The 26,741-nt window shown below is 39.9% G+C and overlaps 2 protein-coding genes and 1 pseudogene across 20 annotated transcripts in view; 2 read left to right on the top strand and 1 right to left on the bottom strand.

Moving 5' to 3' along the window:
- Positions 1–12,565, top strand: part of LOC139752738 (epidermal growth factor receptor kinase substrate 8-like) — a 202,179-nt gene extending 189,614 nt beyond the window's left edge. For all 13 annotated transcript variants that reach the window (XM_071668598.1, XM_071668593.1, XM_071668591.1 and 10 more), the window contains 3 exons: positions 7,956–8,091; positions 10,868–11,018; positions 11,869–12,565. In XM_071668598.1, coding sequence (XP_071524699.1) covers positions 7,956–8,091; positions 10,868–11,018; positions 11,869–11,990 — 409 coding nt within the window. In that variant the 3' untranslated portion in view covers positions 11,991–12,565. The remainder of the gene's footprint in view (positions 1–7,955; positions 8,092–10,867; positions 11,019–11,868) is intronic.
- GatB (glutamyl-tRNA(Gln) amidotransferase subunit B, mitochondrial) overlaps positions 11,884–26,741 on the bottom strand; it is a 53,952-nt gene continuing 39,094 nt past the window's right edge. For 5 of the 7 annotated variants that reach the window (XM_071668584.1, XM_071668580.1, XM_071668583.1 and 2 more), the window contains exon 16: positions 17,482–22,650. In XM_071668584.1, the coding sequence (XP_071524685.1) occupies positions 22,612–22,650 (39 nt within the window). In that variant the 3' untranslated portion in view covers positions 17,482–22,611. Of the gene's footprint in view, positions 16,268–17,481; positions 22,651–26,741 lie in introns of those variants that run through there. The other 2 variants (XM_071668585.1, XM_071668586.1) reach the window with 1 other exon arrangement.
- Positions 24,092–26,137, top strand: LOC139752649 (uncharacterized; annotated as a pseudogene).

The following is a 26,741-nucleotide window of genomic DNA, read 5'->3' as shown; positions in this document are numbered from 1 at the left end:
ATATATATATATATATATATATATATATATATATATATATATATATACTTTGTCGCTGTCTCCCACGTTAGTGAGGTAGCGCAAGGAAACAGACAAAAGAATGGCCCAACCCACCCACATACACATGTATATACATACACGCCCACACACATCACATATACATACCTATACATCTCAATGTATACATATATATATATACACACACAGACATATACACATGTATATAATTCATACTGTCTGCCCTTATTCATTCCTGTCGCCACCCCGCCACACATGGAATGACAACCCGCTCCTCCCACATGTACGCGAGGTTACACTAGGAAAAGACAACAAAGGCCACATTCGTTCACACTCAGTCTCTACCTGTCATGTAATAATGAACTGAAACCACAGCTCCCTTTCCCTTTCCACATCCAGGCCCCACAAAACTTTCCATGGTTTACCCCAGATGCTTCACATGCCCTGGTTCAATCCATTGACAGCACGTTGACCCCAGTATACCACATCGTTCCAATTCACTCTATTCCTTGGACGCCTTTCACCCTTCTGCATGTTCAGGCCCTGATCACTCAGAACCTTTTTCACTCCATCTTTCCACCTCCAATTTGATCTCCCACTTCTCCTCGTTTCCTCCACCTCTGACACATATATTCTCTTGGTCAATCTTTCCTCACTCATTCTATCCATGTGACCAAACCATTTCAAAACACCCTCTTCTGCTCTCTCAACCACACTCTTTTTATTACCACACATTTTGTGTGATCGGGGCCTGAACATGCAGGAGGGTGAAAGGAGGGCAAGGAATAGAGTGAATTGGAGCGATGTGGTATACCGAGGTTGACGTGCTGTCAGTGGATTGAATCGGGGCATGTGAAGCGTCTGGGGTAAACCATGGAAAGCTGTGTATGTATATTTTGCGTGTGTGGACGTATGTATATACATGTGTATGGGGGTGGGTTGGGCCATTTCTTTCGTCTGTTTCCTTGCGCTACCTCGCAAACGCGGGAGACAGCGACAAAGAAAAAAAAAAAAATCTCTCTTACCCTTTCATTGCTAACTTGATCCAACCACCTCACACCACATATTGTCCTCAGACATCTCATTTCCAGCACATCCACTCTCCTCCACACAACTCTATCTATAGCCCACGCCTCGCAACCATATAACATTGTTGGAACCACTATTCCTTCAAACATACCCATTTTTGCTTTCCAAGATAATGTTCTCGACTTCCACACATTTTTCAACGCTCCCACAACTTTCGCCCCCTCCCCCACCCCATGATTCACTTCCGCTTCCATGGTTCCATCCACTACCAAATCCACTCCCAGATATCTAAAACACTTCACTTCCTCCAGTTTTTCTCCATTAAAACTTACCTCCCAGTTGGCTTGTCCCTCAACCCTACTGTACTTAATAACCTTGCTATTATTCACATTTACTCTCAGCTTTCTTCTTTCACACACTTTACCAAACTCAGTCACCAGCTTCTGCAGTTTCTCACCCGAATCAGCCAACAGAGCTATATCATCAGCAAACAATAACTGGCTCACTTCCCAAGCTCTCTCATCCACAACAGACTGCATACTTGCCCCTCTTTCCAAAACTCTTGCATTCACCTCCCTAACAACCCCATCCATAAACAAATTAAACAACCATGGAGAAATCACACACCCCTGCCGCAAACCAACATTCACTGAGAACCAGTCACTTTCCTCTCTTCCTACACGTACACATGCCTTTTCACTGCTTCTAACAACTTACCTCCCACACCATATATTCTTACCTTCCACAGAGCATCTCAATCAACTCTATCATATGCTATCTCCAGATCCATAAATGCTACATACAAATCCATTTGCTTTTCTAAGTATTTCTCACATACATTTTTCAGAGCAAACACCTGATCCACACATCCTATACCACTTCTGAAACCACACTGCTCTTCCCCAATCTGATGCTTTGTACATGTCTTCACCCTCCCATATAATTTCCCAGGAGTACACAACAGACTTATACCTCTGTAATTTGAGCACTCACTTTTATCCCCTTTGCCTTTGTACAATGGCACTATGCAAGCATTCCGCCAATCCTCAGGCACCTCACCATGAGTCATACGTAGATTAAACAACCTTACCAACCAGTCAACAATACAGTCACTCCCTTTTTTAATAAATTCCACTGCAATACCATCCAAACCCGCTGCCTTGCCGGCTTTCATCTTCCGCAGAGCTTTTACCACCTCTTCTCTGTTTACCAAATCATTCTCCCTAACCCTTTCACTTTGCACACCACCTCGACCAAAACACCCTATATCTGCTACTCTATCATCAAACACATCCAACAAACCTTCAAAATACTCACTCCATCTCCTTCTCACATCACCACTACTTGTTATTTTCTCGCCATTAGCCCCCTTTACTGATGTTCCCACTTGCTTCCTTGTCTTATGCACTTTATTTACCTCCTTCCAAAACATCTTTTTATTCTCCCTAAAATTTAATGATACACTCTCACCCCAACTCTCATTTGCCCTCTTTTTTGCCTCTTGCACCTTTTTCTTGACCTCCTGCCTCTTTCTTTTATACATCTCCCAGTCAATTGCATTATTTCCCTACAAAAATTGTCCAAATGCCTGTCTTCTCTTTTACTAATAATCTTGCTTCTTCATCCCACCACTCACTACCCTTTCTAATCTGCCCACCTCCCACACTTCTCATGTCACAAGCATCTTTTGCACAAGCCATCACTGCTTCCCTAAATACATCCCATTCCTCCCCCACTCCCCTTAGATCCTTTGCTCTCACCTTTTTCCATTCTGTGCTCAGTTTCTCCTGATATTTCCTCACACAAGTCTCCTTCCCAAGCTCACTCACTCTCACCACTCTCTTCACCCCAACATTCTCTCTTCTTTTCTGAAAACCACTACAAATCTTCACCTTTGCCTCCACAAGATAATGATCAGACATCCCTCCAGTTGCACCTCTCAGCACATCAACATCCAAAATTCTCTTTTGTGCAGCCCTATCAATTAACACATAATCCAGTAACTTATATTTATCTTTCTTTTTAAACCAGATATTCCCAATCACCAGTCCATTTTCAGCACATAAATCTACAAGCTCTTCACCATTTCCATTTACAACACTGAACACCCCATGTACACCAATTATTCCCTCAACTGCCATATTACTCACCTTTGCAGAAGTGGGAGACCAAATTGGAGGTGGAAGGGTGGAGTGAAAAAGATTTTGAGTGATCAGGGCCTGAACATGCAGAAGGGTGAAAGGCATGCAAGGAATAGAGTGAATTGGAACAATGTGGTACACCAGGGTCAATGTGCTGTCAATGGATTGAACCAAGGCATGTGAAGCGTCTGGGGTAAACCATGGAAAGTTTTGTGGGGCCTGGATGTGGAAAAGGAACTGTGGTTTCGTTGCATTATACATGACAGCTAGAGACTGAGTGTGAACGAATGTGGCCTTTGTTGTCTTTTCCTAGCGCTACCTCGCATGTGTGCTAGGGGAAGGGGTTGTCATTTCATGTGTGGTGGGGTGGCAACAGGAATGAATAAAGGCAGCAAGTATGAATTATGTACATGTGTATATATGTATATGTCTGTGTATGTATATATATATATACACATTTATATTTTATTTCTGTATTATATATATATATATTTTTTTTTTTTTTTTTTTTTTTTTTTATACTTTGTCGCTGTCTCCCGCGTTTGCGAGGTAGCGCAAGGAAACATATATATATATATATATATATATATATATATATATATATGGAGAGAATGAGTGAAGAAAGATTGGCAAAGAGGATATATGTGTCAGAGGTGAAGAGAACAAGGAGAAGCAGGAGACCAAATTGGAGGTGGAAGGATGGAGTGAAAAATATTTTGAGCACTTCGGGCCTGAACATACAGGAGGGTGAAAGGCATGCAACGAATAGAGTGAATTGGAACAATGTGGTATACCAGGGTCAGCGTGCTGTCAATGGATTGAACCATGGCATGTGAAGCGTCTTGGGTAAAATATAAAGGTCTGTGGGGCCTGGATGTGGGAAGGGAGCTGTGTTTCGGTGCATTCCACATGAAAGCTAGAGTGTGAATGAATGTGGTGTTTGTCTTCCTAGCGCTACCTCACACGCATGTGGAGGGAGGGGGGTGCTATTTCATGTGTGGCAGGGTGGCAATGGTAATGGATGAAGGCAGCAAGTATGTATATGTTCATATATATATAATTTGGAAAATTAAAAAAAAAAAAACGAGAGGGGAGGATTTCCAGCCACCCGCTCCCTCCCCTTTTAGTCGCCTTCTACGACACGCAGGGAATACGTAGGAAGTATTCTTTCTCCCCTAACCCCAGGGATATATATATATATATATATATATATATATATATATATATATATATATATATATATATATATATATATTTTTTTTTTTTATATACTTTGTCGCTGTCTCCCGCGTTTGCGAGGTAGCGCAAGGAAACAGACGAAAGAAATGGCCCAACCCCCCCCCCCATACACATGTGTATACATACGTCCACACACGCAAATATACATACCTACACAGCTTTCCATGGTTTACCCCAGACGCTTCACATGCCTTGATTCAATCCACTGACAGCACGTCAACCCCGGTATACCACATCGCTCCAATTCACTCTATTCCTTGCCCTCCTTTCACCCTCCTGCATGTTCAGGCCCTGATCACACAATATCTTTTTCACTCCATCTTTCCACCTCCAATTTGGTCTCCCTCTTCTCCTTGCTCCCTCCACCTCTGACACATATATCCTCTTGGTCAATCTTTCCTCTCTCATCCTCTCCATGTGCCCAAACCACTTCAAAACACCCTCTTCTGATCTCTCAACCACGCTCTTTTTATTTCCACACATCTCTCTTACCCTTACGTTACTCACTCGATCAAACCACCTCACACCACACATTGTCCTCAAACATCTCATTTCCAGCACATCCATCCTCCTGCGCACAACTCTATCCATAGCCCACGCCTCGCAACCATACAACATTGTTGGAACCACTATTCCTTCAAACATACCCATTTTTGCTTTCCGAGATAATGTTCTCGACTTCCACACATTCTTCAAGGCCCCCAGAATTTTCGCCCCCTCCCCCACCCTATGATCCACTTCCGCTTCCATGGTTCCATCCGCTGCCAGATCCACTCCCAGATATCTAAAACACTTCACTTCCTCCAGTTTTTCTCCATTCAAACTCACCTCCCAATTGACTTGACCCTCAACCCTACATCAGATTGGGGAAGAGCAGTGTGGTTTCAGAAGTGGTAGAGGATGTGTGGATCAGGTGTTTGCTTTGAAGAATGTATGTGAGAAATACTTAGAAAAGCAAATGGATTTGTATGTAGCATTTATGGATCTGGAGAAGGCATATGATAGAGTTGATAGAGATGCTCTGTGGAAGGTATTAAGAATATATGGTGTGGGAGGAAAGTTGTTAGAAGCAGTGAAAAGTTTTTATCGAGGATGTAAGGCATGTGTACGTGTAGGAAGAGAGGAAAGTGATTGGTTCTCAGTGAATGTAGGTTTGCGGCAGGGGTGTGTGATGCCTCCATGGTTGTTTAATTTGTTTATGGATGGGGTTGTTAGGGAGGTAAATGCAAGAGTTTTGGAAAGAGGGGCAAGTATGAAGTCTGTTGGGGATGAGAGAGCTTGGGAAGTGAGTCAGTTGTTGTTCGCTGATGATACAGCGCTGGTGGCTGATTCATGTGAGAAACTGCAGAAGCTGGTGACTGAGTTTGGTAAAGTGTGTGGAAGAAGAAAGTTAAGAGTAAATGTGAATAAGAGCAAGGTTATTAGATATATATATATATATATTTTTTTTTTTATTATACTTTGTCGCTGTCTCCCGCGTTTGCGAGGTAGCGCAAGGAAACAGACGAAAGAAATGGCCCAACCCCCCCTATACACATGTATATACATACGTCCACACACGCAAATATACATACCCACACAGCTTTCCATGGCTTACCCCAGACGCATCACATGCCTTGATTCAATCCACTGACAGCATGTCAACCCCGGTATACCACCTCGCTCCAATTCACTCTATTCCTTGCCCTCCTTTCACCCTCCTGCATGTTCAGGCCCCGATCACACAAAATCTTTTTCACTCCATCTTTCCACCTCCAATTTGGTCTCCCTCTTCTCCTTGTTCCCTCCACCTCCGACACATATATCCTCTTGGTCAATCTTTCCTCACTCATCCTCTCCATGTGCCCAAACCACTTCAAAACACCCTCTTCTGCTCTCTCAACCACGCTCTTTTTATTTCCACACATCTCTCTCACCCTTACGTTACTCACTCGATCAAACCACCTCACACCACACATTGTCCTCAAACATCTCATTTCCAGCACATCCATCCTCCTGCGCACAACTCTATCCATAGCCCACGCCTCGCAACCATACAACATTGTTGGAACCACTATTCCTTCAAACATACCCATTTTTGCTTTCCGAGATAATGTTCTCGACTTCCACACATTCTTCAAGGCCCCCAGAATTTTCGCCCCCTCCCCCACCCTATGATCCACTTCCGCTTCCATGGTTCCATCCGCTGCCAGATCCACTCCCAGATATCTAAAACACTTCACTTCCTCCAGTTTTTCTCCATTCAAACTCACCTCCCAATTGACTTGACCCTCAACCCTACTGTACCTAATAACCTTGCTCTTATTCACATTTACTCTTAACTTTCTTCTTCCACACACTTTACCAAACTCAGTCTCCAGCTTCTGCAGTTTCTCACATGAATCAGCCACCAGCGCTGTATCATCAGCGAACAACAACTGACTCACTTCCCAAGCTCTCTCATCCCCAACAGACTTCATACTTGCCCCTCTTTCCAAAACTCTTGCATTTACCTCCCTAACAACCCCATCCATAAACAAATTAAACAACCATGGAGACATCACACACCCCTGCCGCAAACCTACATTCACTGAGAACCAATCACTTTCCTCTCTTCCTACACGTACACATGCCTTACATCCTCGATAAAAACTTTTCACTGCTTCTAACAACTTTCCTCCCACACCATATATTCTTAATACCTTCCACAGAGCATCTCTATCAACTCTATCATATGCCTTCTCCAGATCCATAAATGCTACATACAAATCCATTTGCTTTTCTAAGTATTTCTCACATACATTCTTCAAAGCAAACACCTGATCCACACATCCTCTACCACTTCTGAAACCACAATGCTCTTCCCCAATCTGATGCTCTGTACATGCCTTCACCCTCTCAATCAATACCCTCCCATATAATTTACCAGGAATACTCAATAAACTTATACCTCTGTAATTTGAGCACTCACTCTTATCCCCTTTGCCTTTGTACAATGGCACTATGCACGCATTCCGCCAATCCTCAGGCACCTCACCATGAGTCATACATACATTAAATAACCTTACCAACCAGTCAACAATACAGTCACCCCCTTTTTTAATATATATATATATATATATATATATATATATATATATAATGTATGTTGAAATGTATAATTATGTATATGTGCATGTGTGGGCATTTATGGGGAATAACACATGACTAAAATATGTGTATCTTATATTATGTAAGCCATTCTCCTGCTTTGAAAATGACATCACATTGGGAATGTTTTCATTAACTTTCTTCATGTCTTCAGATGCAAAAGAATTCAGAGTTGATTTTTTTATAATTTGGGTGAAGTAGCTGCTTTAATAAGAAATAATAATGTTTAAAAAGTGTGGAGGTTTCTTTGACAATTTTTCACATAAAAAACCAAAGTATTGGTGAGGAATGATAGATAGAGAATAAATATTTTTTCATTTTTTTATATATGAATTATACAAACTGTACTGGCCAAATGTTTTGATACAAAGTATAATAAATGTGGTGAATTCTTTGCAGGATCATGAAGCAATTTGAAGGAGTAAATGGTGAGAAGATATTCGCTCTTGGGAGAAAACAGCTGGAAGAGTATTGTGGGCCAGCAGAGGGCGCTCGTCTGTTTTCTCAGATAACTGTTCAACGCAATGTGTCAGGGGTGAGGTTTGCTAATTATTTGGTGAAAAATTCATTTATTCCATGCCTGTTGAAAGACTGACGTAAAGTTTAGGGAATATTGTTATTGATTTGGTTATCATGACTGAATTGTTTCCAAGGAACCAAATGAAGATTGATAATTCTGACTTAGGATGCAGCAAATAAGAATTATGGAAGCTTAAGGGGTAAAAACAAAATTGTAATTTGCATTGCACATTTCCATTTTTCTTGTACTATTTATTGGATTGCAGTTGCTATAGATTGCCATACTTATTCATAGCCATGGAACTGGTACATCCCACTGTGGCTGATTGTGTACACCATAAATATGACTGATATTTTTATATTTTGATTCTAGATTCATAATTCTATAACAAAAAGCTGATAGCATCCAAGGTGCAGGTAAATTTAGTTATGTAAACAGTTATAATTTTGTCATTCACAGATAAATGATTTTCATCTATAGCACAAGTAGATTTCTTTATAAATGAATATTAATAAAAACTGTGCATTTACTATGATGAATAACATCATTCTGATTTAGCATGAAAATAATTAACACAAGGTACAAAGTTTAGGCTGTAGAAGATAACATAGCTTTTCTAACTTGGTATGAGGCTGAGTAACTTATTGTTATAACATGGCATGATAAGTTCCCAGGTGCACTTTCGTGTAGTGATCACATCATGAGGTACAAGAATGAGAGAGAAGACAAAGGACCGTTAGTTGAAAATCAAGGAAGCAAAGTAGCTACGACACCATGGTAATGTTCGTTTACTATGGCATCTTAGCTACTTCTCTTCCTTGTATATCAACTGACTGTTCTATATCTATCTCATTTTTGTATCTCCCCTGATGATGTGATCATTACACCATAAAGTGCACTTTGGAGCTTATTGTGTTTCATTTTCTTAGTGGGTGTATGCATATACTAGATCACGTGCACATTGTACATCTTTACGTATGTACCTTAGGTATCTGTTGGTGGTATAATGATGCCTAATAATTTGTCTTAAACACGGCTGCTGAGGCTTCTGCAGGGTGATCTGTTTGTTTAGGTATTGAACAAACTAGCTATCATTTATGAACTCAGTAACCCAAGTCATAGAGTCCAGCCAGAGGAAGTCAAGGTAGTCATCTTTAGCTAGTTAAAAAAAATTAATGAATCTCAGGTTTTTGTTAACAAACATGGTCAGTTATGAGTCAGGTAGGAACCCCATCTTAATTACCTCTGATTCCAGTGCATGAAGTTAGGTATACTGACTATTTTTTATCTGCTCGTCTCATTAAAGAAAAAAAAATGCTTCGTTATAAATCTTTTGTTGAGAAATCAGTTGCTTAAATGAAAGCTCCTTTTCATGATGCAAATGTTTTGTAGAAACAGGGAACACTAATTATTCTCATCTTGATTGTCGACATGTGAAAAAGCATTGTTATAGGAGAGCAGTTAGGTAATCTTTGAACATTGCAAGTTCTTAAACACTAGACCCAAGTATCTGTTGGAAACATTCTGAGGCTATTTTATCGTCCTTACAGTTTGTCAGTGGTAGTGGTTACAACTGGTTAGGAATAAGTAGTGTACATCATTAGATTGATTTCTAAAGTTTAGGAACTTTGTTCAGCACAATATAGAATTGCCAGTCTCTCACTCTGATGTTGATGTACTTATCATTTCATTAATCAATAAAAACATTAGTATGAGCAGTGGTCATTAAAATGTGAAAAACAGTCTCACATTAGAAGCATGTTGTGCTGAGAATAGCTGTTCATTTGAATTTGTTTCTTTTCTGAATGTATTGAATATGACTGCTTTGGTGTGGTGGAAGAGTGCTGCCAGGAGAAGGGGTTACTGCCAACACAGCATGATAATTGCACTTAATTGTTAGACTTTGCAAGTAATTTGAATTACTAATGTAATTTGGAAACATACCACTACAGGTATAGGATTGGATTTTTCACAGCATGATAATTGCTTTTGTTAGACTTGGCAAGTAATTTGGAAACATACCACTACAGGTATAGGATTGGATTTTTTTTTTAGTAGTTTCAAGTTAGATGATGCTTTGTCATACTGCCCATTCTAACAGATTACTCAGGCATGTCTGCATTTCTTATATTTCTATGAATATTTTTTTTTCAATACTTATATTGTAAACTACAATGAATAAAGGCAGACAGTGTGAATTGTGTGCATGGGTATTTGTATGTATGTGTATGTATGTGTCTGTGTGTATATATATATATGTGTACATTGAGATGTATAGGTATGTATATTTGCGTGTGTGGACATGTATGTATATACATGTGTATGGGGGTGGGTTGGGCCATTTCTTTCGTCTGTTTCCTTGCGCTACCTCGCAAATGCGGGAGACAGCGACAAAGCAAAATAAATAAATAAATAAATATCGTAAACTTATAGTGAGCCCCATAGTACTGGTTTAAAAACCTATTGGAAAACCAATATTGTAAACTTATAGTGTGCCCCATGGTACTGGTTGAAAAACCTATTGGGAAACCATTTAAGTATTAGGTTACAACCAGTGTATTAAATTTATACATGGCATAGTATTGGTACTTAGTATAAGCTGTCCCACCACATTATAGAATATCTTTTCATTTACAGCTTTACCTCAAGAGTTGTTCAAGTATAAACTGAAACTCATGATTTAGGAAATAATATAGTGCAGGACTAGAAAAGTATATTGATAATTTAGAGAACATAGGGGCAATGGATCCTTTTTAACCAGCATTGTATTTACCACCTATATTCTTTACAGTACAAAACTGCAAGATCTTCTGAACTGCGACAGATTTTGGCAAGACAAAGGGATAAGGTAGAAAGTGATCGAAGTTCCAAAGTAGAGAAGATAGAAAAGAACTTTGAATTTCTAGAGGAGTATGATAAATCAGGTTACCAGACAGACTCAGGTAAGTCAAGTCTTTAGAGTAAGCAGAGGATTCTTACAACATAGCAAAGTCTTTTAAGATATATGGTCTGAATATCTATATCCAAAAAGCTATTTATAGGATATAACATACAACTCTACTGACATTAGTTGTTGATTGACCTGCTATAGTCACTAGACAATAGTTAAAAAAAAAATCACAAACACCTACACAAGTGGCCAGATTATCACAAGGAGACAGAATTCTGAAATCACTTTTGTCAGTTATTTCATTGATTAGATACAGGCAGCAAAGGATCTGTGAACTTTGTCCAGCACTGGAATTGTTCAGGCTTCTAACTGATTTTTTCACATAGTATTTCTCATTAGGAGTGCATGAGTGATTTGAATATCATCAGTAGTCTTTTAATCATTGTCCAAGTTCTTAATAATCCACCTTTCAGTTTTTTCTGAATTTCAGTACCTTTATTGTTTTCAAAGTTAAGACCTTCCATTATTATCATTCCTAGAAGTGTAGTGAACCTTTCATGAAACATATGAACATTTCTTTATTGCTTCTGTAACAGAAAAAACAATTTCCAGTTGAGCATTATTTCATTTATGAATTGACGAGTACATTTATAGGTTTTCTGTTGTTAAGACTGCTATTTTAAGGTTTGATTTCATTATGAAGGGTGATATGTGGCTGTTATTATCACCTATAAGAATACTAACTGGGGGCCTACTAGTAGGGACAGTTATTTATGGGTATGAGCTTTAAACACTGAAGGCAGTGGATTTTGTATTACCTTTTTGGAATCTCCATCCGCTGCTAAATCCACTCCCAGATATATATATATACATACACTAATTTATATTTTTCTTTGTTACAGAGTCAGAGGAGGAAGCTGTTGGTGTTGATAGGAATCTAGGAACCAATACCCTTAAACAACAGATAAAAAAACAAAGGAAAAAGATAATTAGCCAGTCCATTGACGATAAGGCTTCACGCTGAGTCCATAGTGCTTTGTTTTATTAGTTGTGGCAGGTTATTTAATGGTGATCACACTGTAAATATTAGGTATTTATCAGAAATAATCCTGGAATTAATCACCATAACCAAAATGCCAACTGTAACCCGGAACACTGAAAAAAAAAAAAAAATCTGTCATAAAGGTTTTCCAAATGATGCAGAAAATTTGGGATTAAAATTTTCTGCATCAATGTATCTAACTTCAACGTAGTTGCCCGAGATACATATAACATTTCATGAAAAAAACTAATTCAATATACAAAATGGTGATACTATGCATTCAGACACTTCTATTTCTGCTCTTGCTTTTCAACCAAGTTCCACTTCAAGGTTTGAGTGCCATTCTGTACTATGCTAAAAGCACCACAAGTCAAGGATGCTGGTACAGTAAAAATAATACACTGTATATATTTATCAGAATTTTGCAGTCATTAGGATAATGAGTTTGCTGTGCTTATAGGAAATACCTTATTAATTCTCATTTTAACATGTTTTAAGCTATGTTATTAATTATAAATACTGTATATCTGTATGTAATAAATAAAGTACCTCCATTTCTTTTGTTTGCAGTATTCTTACAAATTAGTAGTAATAACTAAAAATGTTCTGTAGCTTCACAGTTAAAAAATGCAGAAGGCATACTTATATATTGCCTGTACATTGTAAAAGACGACTAATTGACTGGAAACTCCAACCTTTCATAACTTTCTAAAAGGTGAACAAGGAGCTATAAAAGGAATTGTTCCTCAAATGCTGACTTGGGTGACTGGATGTGCACTGTTTGTGTAACCAGAAAAAAAAGGAAGCAAGAAGTGCCATGTTACATGAGGGAAACCAGGATGTTCTGAGCCAAGGTGAAAGGGAGGATACGGTAGTATGTTTTTGAAAATGATTGGAAGATAAAGACATGAGGACAAGAGAAGGAAGAGTTGCAAGTTCTAATGGAGAATGATCGACGAGACTGATATGGGTTAGAATAACAACCAATGAAGGGTGGGTGACTATAAGTGCTTTTAAGCAGGAAGAGAGAGGAGTGCCACCTTCCACTACAGAACTTGATACTTTTTTTTGTTACCTGCACAGCATAGCACACATTTAGCAACTACTTTGCCAAATGTCATCAATTGTCTGAAGTCATGCTAAACTGCAATATAACCTTGTTAAACTGAAGCCTACATCAAATACTTGAAACTTTAGATTACCGTTTCTGAGCATCTAAAGATTTGGCTATGAAATCAATCATTAATTTCAAATCTGCAAAAGTTAAGCCCCTTATAAAAATGTGTAACTTGGAACTTGATCTGACTCGCAACTTAAACATTTTTCTTTGGCCATACATTTTCTAGCTGTTTTCCCAACAATATTTGCACCTTTCCTTACCTACTTCACTCAACAAATTTGAAAAAATTTGGTCGGTATTAATGAGAGTGACAAGATTTTGGAGTGCTTAGGCTTTTGGCATCAACGAAATACCATCCATATTAATGTTTCACTCAAATCTAAATCACTGTCTGTACTATCGCTTTGAGGATTCAGCTTTGTTCAGAAACACAAGATAGATATTAAAGGAGGTGAAATGACTTTAACAAGAGGTATAAATGCAGGAACTTAAAGTAAATACCAATAAATGTAAGGTGATGTTCTCAGGAAGTAATAGTGATACCAGAACCAAGATTTCAACTATTTCACTGTGTATCTTGCTAATTTCAAAATAATGATGTCATCTGAAACCACAACAGTGCCATCATTATCAATTTTAGGTCAATCTGGTATTTACTTCAAACAAGTGTTAACCTTTTATTTAAAGGTTTTGGTGTTACTCCTAATACATTTTATATTCAGTGTGCAAAACAGTGCAGGTCAACCATGTATTTTAGTTTGGTGCCTTTTCAATACATTTCCAGGTAAGGTTTACTTAAAAGATTTACCCTTACAGCTCACAACTATCTTTACTCTGTATACTTTCGAAAAAATAAAGAAAAATGGTCTTACTCTTACAGGACAATAAATAATACAAAAGTAAATTTTGAAAGGCAAAATCCATGAAAAACTGCTGCATCACCATTATTACAAGAAACTGTGGACAGCCATGCCACCCACTACGTAATAATTTTTTCTGTCATACACTGATGGACAAACTATAATTTGGCCTTTTTTTTCATACAATTCGCTATTTCACGCATTAGTGAGGTAGCGTTAAGAACAGAGGACTGAACCTTGGAGGGAATATCCTCACTTGGCCCCCTTCTCTATTCCTTCTTTTGGAAAGTTAAAAACGAGAGGGGAGGATTTCCAGCCTCCCGCTCCATCCCCTTTTAGTCGCCTTCTACGACACACAGGGAATACATGGGAAGTTTCTTTCTCCCCTATCCCCAGGGATAAATTTGGCTTTTATACTATTATACTTGGTATAATTTAGACAAGTACTGCAGCATTAACATTTACACATACATATAAATTGACAGGAAAGAAAATTTTGTTATGGTAGTAGAAACACCTTTACAAAGTGCAAAATTCTTCCCTCTCTCATGTGTGGAAGAAAATGCACATAATCTATTACATTTCCTTCCTCGTGATGCAGACCTGTAGCCTGTTGGGAATGCTGTCAGCAAGATTATTGAGTAGTTATGGGGAAAACTACCCCACAGCTGCCTCAAGCTTTGGTACAGTTGTTGTTGCTTCACAATGGACCTCAGGTTTTCAGATGGGTTTAGATTAGAGCCATTTCCTGGCCACTTCTTGAAATAATTCACCACACTATCATTCAGCAACTATGCAATAGGCCTAGCAGTGTGGCAGGGAGTCACATCCAGCATATTTTTGCCTTTGCACTGAATCAGGTAAACGGCCAATGAGCAAATTTACAAACAATACACTATCTGATTCACTTGCATATTCTTGGGTAAGATTATCAAATCACCAACACCACAGTTGCTGAAAAGCCCCAAACCTTGTGACAGGTGTGGGTCCGACTGGGGTGGCTTGTATACCTGTACACCCTCCCTCAGGTGTTTCCAGACACAGTAAACGTTGACTCGTCACTCCATGACATGATTCTCCATGTTTTCCATTCCCAAATACTGTATTTCTAGCAAATTTCACTCATTTATTCATCTGAGTGGGAGATTGTAGAGTTATGTCGGGCATGAAATCCCAAGTCATTATGAAGTAACTATTGAACACTCCTGAGCGAGACCTGTTTGAGAAAGTTAGGGCTGTTCTTCATTTCATGTGCAGTCAGGGATGGGGCCCTTGTCTTGCAATTGCTTTATAGGTCCTAAGAGATGTTCATCTTGGTCTTCCAAACCTGGGAGGAGGTAGTGACAAAACGGACTCTCCTAAATCCTTACTCTGCTTCACCAACCTTTGGACACTTTACCAGCAGACATGTTCGTGTTGCGATATACTTCAACTTATGCTCTTCTTTGTATAAAGCTTCCAGTGCTGCAATGTCCTCTTTCATTGCAACTCTCCTAGGCTTATATAATAGGATGGCACAAGTGCAAAGTAATTGCAGACAAATACGGAGAAATAATACCCAACATACAGAGACAGACCCAAGCCCCATGACTGGTTGACACAAACTGATGGATATGGTGCATTATCACATTACTGCCAAATATGATTCACCCTGTCCATGCATAACTTAATGTTAAGTATAAGTATTATGCTCACTAGGGTCTCTAAAAATGACATGAAACAATTTCCATAATAAGTTAAATTGACCACTCTCATGCCTTAACTTCTGGTAGACTGTTTATATATTACTGTATACCACTTGCGTGAAGGTACACTGTGAGTGAAAAGTCATCTTAGGTGAAGCTGTACCACTGGGAGAACTACTCATTCCAAAGGAGTCCATTACTTCCTTTCAACTGAAAGTAGTCCAGCCCTGAAACTCCTGGAAGAGGGGTCCTGGGCCATTATGAATAAATTAATCAAAAAGGGAAATGGCAATCAAGTATGAAAAAAAATTATATATCTGCCCACCATGTGGGAGGTGGGCAGATTAGAAAGGGATGTAAGTGGTGGGATGAAGTAAATTCACATCCACTGATACAACTCCAAGTTTATGAAACACTACCAGATTATATCCTTCCAACTCTGGAAACCTGAATTTACCTCTAGATTTCTCAGTAGAGTACCACATTAAAAACTTTACCTAATTCTTGTTCTTATTGTCATCATTCATCTTAAGCTAAGTCAACAGAGACAGCATCAAGTGATGTTTTAGCACGCTGACTTCAGCATCTACACACCTGTAAGGGAAGAAATAATAAATGCTATTACATGTAAGTATATACATCATAATAATTTTCTGTATCAAAATACAATGCTAAGATTTTTTAATAAAGAGTTTATAAAGTATTTACCCTATCAAGAGGACTGAGCCTAGTTCTTTTGCTTGTATCACATGAAATGACTTTCAATAAGTGTCAAAGCTTTGTTTGTATCTACTGCCACTAGTAAATTGCAGGAGGGGGCTTGTGGTTGGCTGAAAACATCCAGGGTGAGCTGTGTGAGTTGCAGGTGAAACTAATGTGGAACTGACATGAAAAGTGTACAGAAGCAAGGAAAAACAGTCAGATGGCTCATGACTGAATAAATGCAGAATCTGTTCCACTGGAAAAGGAAGTACAAGCACCTAACAGAATTAGAATAAGTATCCTCAGCATAGTTTGCACAGTGTATGATGGGAGAATGATTGATCACATTAAAAGGCTTAATAAACCCCTTGCTGGTGAAAAACCTGGCAGATTTCAAAAGAAAAACAAAAGGTGTAGACCAGATTTTTGCATCTAGACATGTACTAGAGAAAATTCTTAAGAAAAAGGAGTATGGAACATTTATACACTTAGAAAAGGCAAAGATTAAAGGAATGCTCTTTGGGAGGTCCCAACTCCTTTGCATAGTTGGCAAAGTGTACAGTAGGAGTGATCATATAAAAAGAATTAGAGAACTCCTTGCTGGGGAAGAACTTGGGGAATTTACAAAAGAACGAAGGTATGTGGACCACACATTTGCATTTACATGAGATGAGTGTTCTACAGAACAAGGTTTATGCAGCATTCATGGATTTAGAAAAACTGTATGGTACATGCATACAATTAAGATAAACATTTGTGTTGACACATTTTTCTTCATGTCACTGCTTTTCATTTGAACTGAAATCTCTCAGACATTACTAAAACTAACTTTATATGTAATCTTAATTATAATCCAGATTAATGCCTAACCACCTGTTAGGATTCCTTATCATCCCTGTAAATACAGGTTGAGCTTCTTTAATCTGGCAACCTTGGGAAATGGCCATTGCTGGACCACAAAAAACACCAGAAAACAGAAACCAACCCCTATAGGAACCCTCTATATAAATATACTCCCAACCCCTAGTCTTGCCAGCTCATTCCACATACATATTGCTGTGTTATCAAAGGAAGAACAAAGTTTAAAACAGGAAATAATACAACCATTAATACTTCCAAACAAAGTTTTTATTGTTACATCAGATTACATCAGAGGTACCCCAGATGGAGACTGCAATATCTTGGGCAAGAGTTTTTTGTGGTATATGAGGCCAATGCAGGGCAGATTTGTCAGCATCACACACTCTTTCTGGGGCTAAGTTTTCCACTGCCACTAACTGTGCAAATTCTTCCACAAACTTTGTTGCTGCTCTGTGACAATAGTTAGTGTAACAAACGACCATAGGTTGGTAGTTGGCTTTGCTTGACTCATTACTATTGTTGTTATATCGTCAACAAGGCAGCTACACCACGCTAGAGCATCAGTCCCAGCCAGGCAGCCTGTTCATACACTCTCTCTCACCCTGTACATATTGTTGTTGGTTGTTTAATAGAGAATTGGAGTTTTTATTCTTTTAATATGACCTTACACTACAAGCTTCCGTGTCAGCACTACGCTTTTCAATGTACACACTAATACTGAAATTCCACGTCTCCACGTAAACTTGTGTAACCATCCTTGTGAATATTCACAGTCATAGTCTAGTTTTAGTTCTCTATGCAAAACTTTGGCCTGCTCGATAATTCTCTCCCCAGAAATGCTTACACCATCATTATGTGGGAGCTTAAAATACTTTGTAAGTGCACAGTCTAATTCTGTACTCCTGGCACCTTTCAAAGTTTTCCAAAACTTTAAACTTTTCTGGCTTTCATTTTTGGCAAAGAAGCTGAATATAAGAAATTAACAGGACCGTTAATTAGCTTGGCTGTAGTGTAATCAGATTTTAACACCTTAATGCTACTAACAGCGCTGCCTCGGTGGCAGATCCACAAACTAATGGCAGCGGATTCAAAATGTGCCAGATCATGGGAGTTACCAGACCACAGAGCTCCAGATTAAAGGTTCAACTTGTATCAAGTTTTTAGAGGTTCAACCAGTATCAAGTTTTAAAGTTGTATAAAAAATCAATTTAACATTATAATTTCAAAGCTATTCACATAATAATGAATGCAATTCCTTCATAAGAATAATTCAAGTGTTTTAGTAGCAAAAATACAATGTGGTAAACAGTGCAGGAGTAAAGCCTAAATATATACATATATAAAAACTTCCCTGGGGATAGGGGAGAAAGAATACTTCCCATGCATTCCCTGCGTGTCATAGAATGCAACTAAAGGGTACGGGAGCGGGGGGCTAGAAACCCTCCCCTCCTTGTATTTTAACTTTCTAAAAGGGGAAACAGAAGGAGTCACGCGGGGAGTGCTCATCCTCCTCGAAGGCTCAGACTGGGGTGTCTATATGTGTGTGGATGTAACCAAGATGAGAAAAAAGGAGAGATAGGTAGTATGTTTGAGGAAAGGAATCTGGTTGTTTTGGCTCTGAGTGAAACGAAGCTCAAGGATAAAGGGGAAGAGTGGTTTGGGAATGTCTTGCGAGTAAAGTTAAGGGCTTGCGAGAGGACAAAACCAAAGGAAGGAGTAGCAGTACTGAAACAGGAGTTGTGGGAGTATGTAATAAAGTGTAAGAAAGTTAACTCTATACTGATATGGGTAAAACTGAAAGTGGATGGAGAGAGATGGGTGATTATTGGTGCCTATGCACCTGGGCATGAGAAGAAAGATCATGAGAGGCAAGTGTTTTGGGAGCAGCTGAGTGAGTGTGTTAGCAGTTTTGATGCGTAAGACTGGGTTTTAGTGATGGGTGATTTGAATGCAAAGGCGAGTAATGTGGCAATCAAGGCAATAATTGGTGTACAGGGGGTGTTCAGTGTTGTAAAAGGAAATGCGAAGAACCTGTAGATTTGTGTGCTGAAAAAGGACTGGTGACTGGGAATACCTGGTTTAAAAAGAGATATATATATAAGTATGCAAGCATTCCTCAGGCACCTCACCATGAATCATACATACATTAAATAACCTTACCAACCAGTCAACAATACAGTCACCCCCTTTCTTAGTAAATTCCACTGCAATACCATCCAAACCTACTGCCTTGCCGGCTTTCATCTTCCGCAAAGCTTTTACTACCCCTTCTCTGTTTACCAAATCATTTTCCCTAACCCTCTCACTTTGCACACCACCTCGACCAAAACACCCTATATCTGCCACTCTATCATCAAACACATTCAACAAACCTTCAAAATGCTTGTATAGTGCCATTGTACAAAGGCAAAGGGGATAAGAGTGAGTGCTCAAATTACAGAGATATACGTTTGCTGAGTATTCCTGGTAAATTATATGGGAGGGTATTGATTGAGAGGGTGAAAGCATGTACAGAGCATCAGATTGGGGAAAAGCAGTGTGGTTTCAGAAGTGGTAGAGGATGTAAGGATCAGGTGTTTGCTTTGAAGAATGTATGTGAGAAATACGTAGCAAAGCAAATGGATTTGTATTTAGCATTTATGGATTTGGAGAAGGCATATGATCGAGTTGATTGAGATGCTCTGTGGAAGGTATTAAGAATATATGGTGTGGGAGGCAAGTTGTTAGAAGTAGTGAAAAGTTTTTATCAAGGATGTATGGTATGTGTACGTGTAGGAAGAGAGGAAAGTGATTGGTTCTCAGTGAATGTAGGTTTGCGGCAGGGGTGTGTGATGTCTCCATGGTTGTTAAATTTATTTATGGGTGGAGGGAGGTGAATGAAAGAGTTTTGGAAAGAGGGGCAAGTATGCAGTCTGTTGTGGATGAGAGAGCTTGGGAAGTGAGTCTGTTGTTGTTCGCTGATGATACAGCGCTGGTGACTGATTCAGGGTGAGAAACTGCAGAAGCTGGTGACTGAGTTTGGTAAAATGTGTGAAAGAAGAAAGCTGAGTAAATATGAATAAGAGCAAGGGAAAAGTCAATTGGGAGGTAAGTCTGAATGGAGAAAAACTGGACGAAGTGAAGTGTTTTAGATATCTGGGAGTGGACTTGACAGCGGATGTAACCATGGAAGTGGAAGTGAGTCACAGGGTGGGGCATCGGGCAAAGGTTCTGGGAGCATTGAAGAATGAGTAGAAGACAAGAATATTACTCGGAAAGCAAAAATGGGTATGTTCGAAGGAATAGTGGTTCGAACAATGTCATATGGTTGCGAGGCGTGGGCTATAGATAGGGTTGTGTGGAGGAGGGTGGAAGTGTTGGAAATGAGATGTTTGAGGACAATATGTGGTGTGAAGTGGTTTGATCAAGTCAGTAATGAAAGGGTAAGAGAGGTGGTGGTAATAAAAAGTGTGGTTGAGACAGCAGAAGAGGGTGTATTGAAAAGGTTTGGTCACATGGAAAGAATGAGTGAGGAAAGATTGACAAAGAGGATATATGTGTCAGAGATGGAGGGAACGAGGAGAAGTGGGAGACCAAATTGGAGGTGGAAGGATGGAAAGAAAAAGATTTTGAGCGATCGGGTCCTGAACATGCAGGAGGGTGAAAGGCGCACAAGGAATAGAGTGAATTGGAACAATGTGGTATACCGGGGTCAACGTACTGTCAATGGATTGAACCAGGGCATGTGAAGCGTCCGGGGTAAACCATGGAAAGTTTTGTGGGGCCTGGATGTGGAAAGGGAGCTGTGGTTTCAGTGCATTACACATGACAGCTAGAGATTGAGCATGAACAAATATGGTTTTTGATGTCTTTTTGCTAGTGCTACCTCGCACGCGTGCTGGAGGAGGGGGTGTCATTTCATGTGTGGCGGGGTGGCGACAGGAATGAATAAAGGCAGGAAGTATGAATTATTTACATGTATATATATGTATATGTCTCTGTATGTATATACATATATGTATATGTGCGTGTGTGGACATGTACGTATGTACATGTGTATGTGGGTGGGTTGGGCCACTCTTTCGTCTGTTTCCTTGCGCTACCTTGCTAAAGCGGGAGACAGCGACAAAGTATGATATAAATTTCAATTTACAAGTCTTCACACTTCAGAATTTTAGAAATTGATAGTCTCAAGAAAGCACCTCTAGTGACTGAGACAATGCATAGCCATCCAAATGTCAAAATATTGGTAGGGGGATTTAAAAAGAGCCCATAAACACTAGTGCCCACATGATGGAATTCATGCTAGTGTATTTCAATGGCTGTCTTGAGTTTCAATTCCATAATTGTTGTCGGGTACCTTTTACTAAATGGTCTGGCTTTAAAAAGTGGAAGAAATTTCTAATTTTTTCCATTATTTCAGGGAACATTTCTGCTAAGAGAGGCAAAGTAATCTTTCAAATTTTCTTGACACAATGTTTCAATTCTAGATGAGCTTTTCTTTTGCCCCCCCAGTAATCTTCCAAGTACTCATTGAACTCATTATTATACTTCTTGTTAATGATTTCAAAAAAATTTTCACAAAGCAATAGTAATTGCCCAAACATCCAGAAACTAGTCTCAGAGACTACCATCTATACCTCAATAAAAGCTTAAATTCCTTTACTGCTATCTCAGAAGCCAATAAAAACATTTTCAAGGAAATCTTCAAATTTCCAATCCTCATCATATAAACCTGGCACTGAAAAAGTTGTCAACAATACGCACGATACAAGAGTCCATTCATCTGATTACTACCTCCTCCTTGCATAACTTGTCCATCTTCCTCAGAACAACTATGTTTACATTTAGCCAATCTGAAGTGAAACTGCAAAATCTGTAAGAAAAAATACCTAAGGTAGCAAATCCAATACAGAGATGTTTACAGTAAGAGATGTGGTGTAAGATGAAGTAGACTCATCATACATGTAAATTGGAGCTTTTCTGAAGACTGAATGAATGAGAATGTAAATATAGTACATGTCCAAATGAAATGGTGTGGGAAGATTTTGTACTTTTGAGATTCATGTCTTTCACTATTTTGTCTTCTGGAAATATGTATCACAACATGCTACACAAACTGTCAATTGGTGCAAGAGATTGGTTGTACTTTAAGTGAAAAAGAAACAGCATTCAACAAGTGCAACCAATGCATCGTGAGTCAAACCCGGAATCTTTGTTAGTATGACAGACCCAGTTCTTCTTTCCTGTGTTTAATTCCTTTTGCATATAGCTGTAAGGAAGATACTCCTTGACAGCCCGTGGAGAATGAGAATTTACATGCTTGACAAGATGTAGTTGTTCATGTATGTCCTCTTGTTGTCCAACAAAATTCTTCCTCCTCCTTACAAGTGTAGTTATAATGAATCACCCACTTGGCCATGATTGACTGAACTCTAAAATAGAAAAAAAATGCAGTCTGAGCAAGATGGAAGTATCACCTAAGGCCAACATCATCAATATTGACAATAATTCATTATAAGTGAGGTTTTCTGATCAAATAACATCAATGGAGATGAGAAATAAAACATCAAAATCACACTTATCCTCTTCAACTTGAAGTGCACTCAAGACATTACATGTGATAGAGTACAATGTTTGCAAATAGCCACCTACTGACCCATCAGGGTGTATGGTAATGATACTGAAGTCAAGCACCTCCATCTGTCTTTACAAAAAATATAGGTGTCCATGTTTGAGAAGCCGAGATCTATTATATTTCTTGTCAAAAAGGGGTCATCAAAAAGTCTTCTGACAATAAAACATACGAACACTCTCAAGGAGTAACATTGTAAGTGCGTACCCAAACACAGACATGGTGCATAAACAATCCAAATGCAGGCTAGCTGTAGCACCCTAGAAAGTCACTACATAGTAAAACATCCAAATTGTTTAACGTACTACAATGAATGGCAGGTGGATGGCAACAGACAATATGGCCAAGCAAATTGGCATTTCAAATACTTCAATATATTCAAGTACACCCAACCTTTGCTTTATGCGAGATTTACGTTTGGTGAAAACCCCGCACAAAGAAAAATTGCATATAACAAACCAATAATTGGTTCCCAGTGAATGTCGGTTTGCGGCAGAGGTGCACAATGTCTCCATGGTTGTTTGATTTAATTATGGATAGGGTTGTTTGGGAGAGGGGCAAGTAAGTATGCAGTCTGTTCTGGATGAGAGGGCTTGGGAAGTGAGTCAGTTGTTGTTCGCTGATGAGATAGTGCTGGTGGCTGATGCAGGTGAAAAACTGCAGAAGTTGGTGACTGAGTTTGGTAAAGTGTGTGAAAGAAGAAAGCTGAGAGTAAATATGAATAAGAGCAAAGTTATTAGGTTCAGAGGCATTGAGGGACAAGTTAATAGGGAGGTAAGTTTGAATGGAGAAAAACTGGAGGAAATGTTTTAGATATCTGGGAGTGGATTTAACAGGGGATGGAACCAAGGAAGTGGAAGCGAGCCACAGGCGGGGCAGGGGGGAAAGGTTCTGGGAGCGTTGAAGAATGTGTGGAAGGCAAGAACGTCATCTCAGAGAGCAAAAATGGGTGTTTGAAGAAATAGTGGTTCCAACAATGTTAAATGGTTGCAAGGCATGGGCTATAGATAAGGATGTGCGGAGGATGGTGGATGTGCTGGAAATGAAATGTATGAGGACAATATGTAGTGTGAGGTGGTTTGATTGAGTTAGTAATGAAAGGGGAAGAGAGATGTGCGATAATAAAATGAGTGTGGTTGAGATAGCAGAAGAGGGTATATTGAAATGGTTTGGTCACATGGAGAGTATGAGTGAGGAAAGATTGACAAAAAGGATATATATATATATATATATATATATATATATATATATATATATATATATATATATATATATATATATATATGTCAGAGGTACAGGGAACGAGGAGGAGTGGGTGACCAAATTGTAGGTGGAAGGATGGAGTGAAAAAGATTTTGAGTGATCGGGGCCCGAACATACAGGAGGGTGAAAGGCGTGCAAGGGATAGAGTGAAATGGAACGATGTGGTATACAGGGGTTGACGTGCTGTCAATGGATTGAAACAGGGCACATGAAGCATCTGGATTTGTATTCTCCTCCTGTGTGAATACTGATATGAAAAGAAAGTTTAAAACTTTACACATTTCAATTTCTATCAACTAATCTACCAGAATGTGATTTGATAGGTCCAATTTTCTCCCTAACCTTCATTCTGTACATTTGAAAAAATCCTTTGGTATTGCTTTCTGCTTTGTTAGCTATTTTCTCAATTCCTTAATTTCTTTTAGCCTTCCTAATCTCTGATTTTACGTCAGCAAATCACACCTCTGCTAGAGGTCGCTTTCCTATGAGATATGCTTTGCCGCTTCACGCCACCAGTTGCTGTGCTTCCTTCACGCCGTCCAGATGGTTTTCTGCAGCTGCGAGCTTGGCAGCCTTCTTCCCAAGATCCCTCTGGAGCGGAAAGGCTTTGCTACAGCCTGTGACCCAGTTTGGGGCTGGCTGCAACACCACCCTGTGATCCGTTTAGGAGCGGGGAGGGAAGTGCATTGTTGATGCACTTGTGGAGTTGACGACTCACACTGACCTGCACCGCTGCCTTGCTATCACCGCCGCCATGTCGGATGTCCCGGGCAGTTCCACCAGCATACGGAGGTCAAGTAAGGAGGGCAATTCTGAACATGCCAGGCATGTGAGGAAAGGCTCCTCGCATAGGACTAGCTCCAGGAGCAGCCCTTCTCAGCGGGAGGCTCTTCAGGGCGGTAATATTAGGCCCAATGGTCACGTCACTGGTGATGGCGGTGACTCTGCTTCCCAGCACACACATTAATTGCCTTCTACTTCACGGGATGAGGCATCTGCGCCGCCCTGGAACATGGTGATGGACGCTTTGGCTGCTTTACGTGGTGATGTGGAGAGATAGAAGGAGGAAAGGAACTTAGGCTCCAGTCGGGGGGCTGATGACGCCACGGCGGCCGCCGATGTAAACATTGGCCTTTCTAGCCAGGTGGTGCCTCCCTCGCGCTCGCCCATGGGTTTTTCGGGCTTTACTCCAGCTGAGCATTACCTTTCCAGTGATGATTGTGTCTCTCAGAATGACGGGCGGCCTGACAGTGTTCTCCTGCAGTGCGCCAGGGCTTACGGTCCTGTGGATGAGGTGTCTGATGGCATTGACCAGCATGTTGCTGATATGGTTAACCATGTATTTGCTCACGGCTTGCGAGAGGAGGAGTATAAGGAGATTTTGGAGGATGCTGTAGCCAAGAGGCCAGATAACTGTCATGCCTTAGTGCCCTGTGGATTGCAACTTGCAAGTTTTAGATGCACTGAAGACTGATGACAAGAAGGCAGACTTCCGTTTGAAGGATGTTGGGAAAGACATTATTACGGCTGCCACAAATTTGACTAAGTCACTCACAGTGCTTGACAAGATCACCCAGACTAGCCAATAAGATGTTGCCCAGGAAGTAGGCATGCTTAATGGTGCCCTGGCACTCCTGGGTCATGCTAATCACAAGAATAATCTGGCTCGCCGGGTCATCATCAAGCGCGAAATTAACCACAAGTATGCTCACCTCTGTTCAGACAAGGTGCCCATGACTCGTCTTCTGTTTGGGGATGATGTCTCACTCTCAGCCAAGCACACTGAGGAGTCTGAAAATTTAAGGAGTAAGATTGCTCCAAGGAAACCGCTCTCTACCTCGAAGTTTGGTCCTGGCAAGTTTGGGGGCTCTTCTGGGAGACTGCCATACAGGGGTTTTATGGCCAGGTTTCATCCATATGGCCAACGCACGCATGGTCCCCGGAGTGAGCACTGGCAATCCTTCTCACGGCAGGGTCCTGAGACAAAAAACTCCCAAGGCCGGGGTCACAATCCCTGGCAGTAACTGAGGTGAGTCATCCTTTTCAAGCTGGCAGACTTCACTATTTTGTACATGAGTGGCATGCTATTACCAGTGATCCAAATATTTTGGATATTGTTCAGCATTGCCATTTAGATATTGATGTTTCTAACATGGGTCCTTTATTTGCTGAAGAAGTTGAGTATGTGTTTAATGTCGAGGAAAAGGAAATTGTTTGCCAGGAAATTGTACAGCTTTTGAGTCTGTGGGTTATCAAGGAGACCCAGAGACAGGAGGGGCAGATTCTTTCCCCTATTTTCTTAAGACGGAAGAAGGATGGTGGGATTAGGATGATCCTTAACCTGGAAAAATTTAATAAATTTTCAGAGTACAAACACTTCAAGATGGAAAATTTTGAGCAGGCGATTCATCTTGTTAACAGCGGTGTCTTCATGGCCTCTGTCGATTTGTGGCACGCCTATTATTCTGTTAAGATAGCTGAGGAGCAACAACGCTTTCTGTGTTTCAAGTGGCAAGGAAAAATTTATCAATTCACGTGTCTCCCTAATGGGGTTGCGGATGGTCCCCGTCTGTTCACTAAATTAATGAAACCTGTTTTTGCTGTCCTTAGAGAGAAGGGACATAACAT

The sequence above is a fragment of the Panulirus ornatus genome, chromosome 13, assembly GCF_036320965.1.
Source record: "Panulirus ornatus isolate Po-2019 chromosome 13, ASM3632096v1, whole genome shotgun sequence".
In the NCBI taxonomy this organism is placed as follows: Eukaryota; Metazoa; Arthropoda; class Malacostraca; order Decapoda; family Palinuridae; genus Panulirus; species Panulirus ornatus.
The sequence above is the reverse complement of the archived record's forward strand: the minus strand, read 5'-3'. Positions and strand labels throughout refer to the sequence as shown.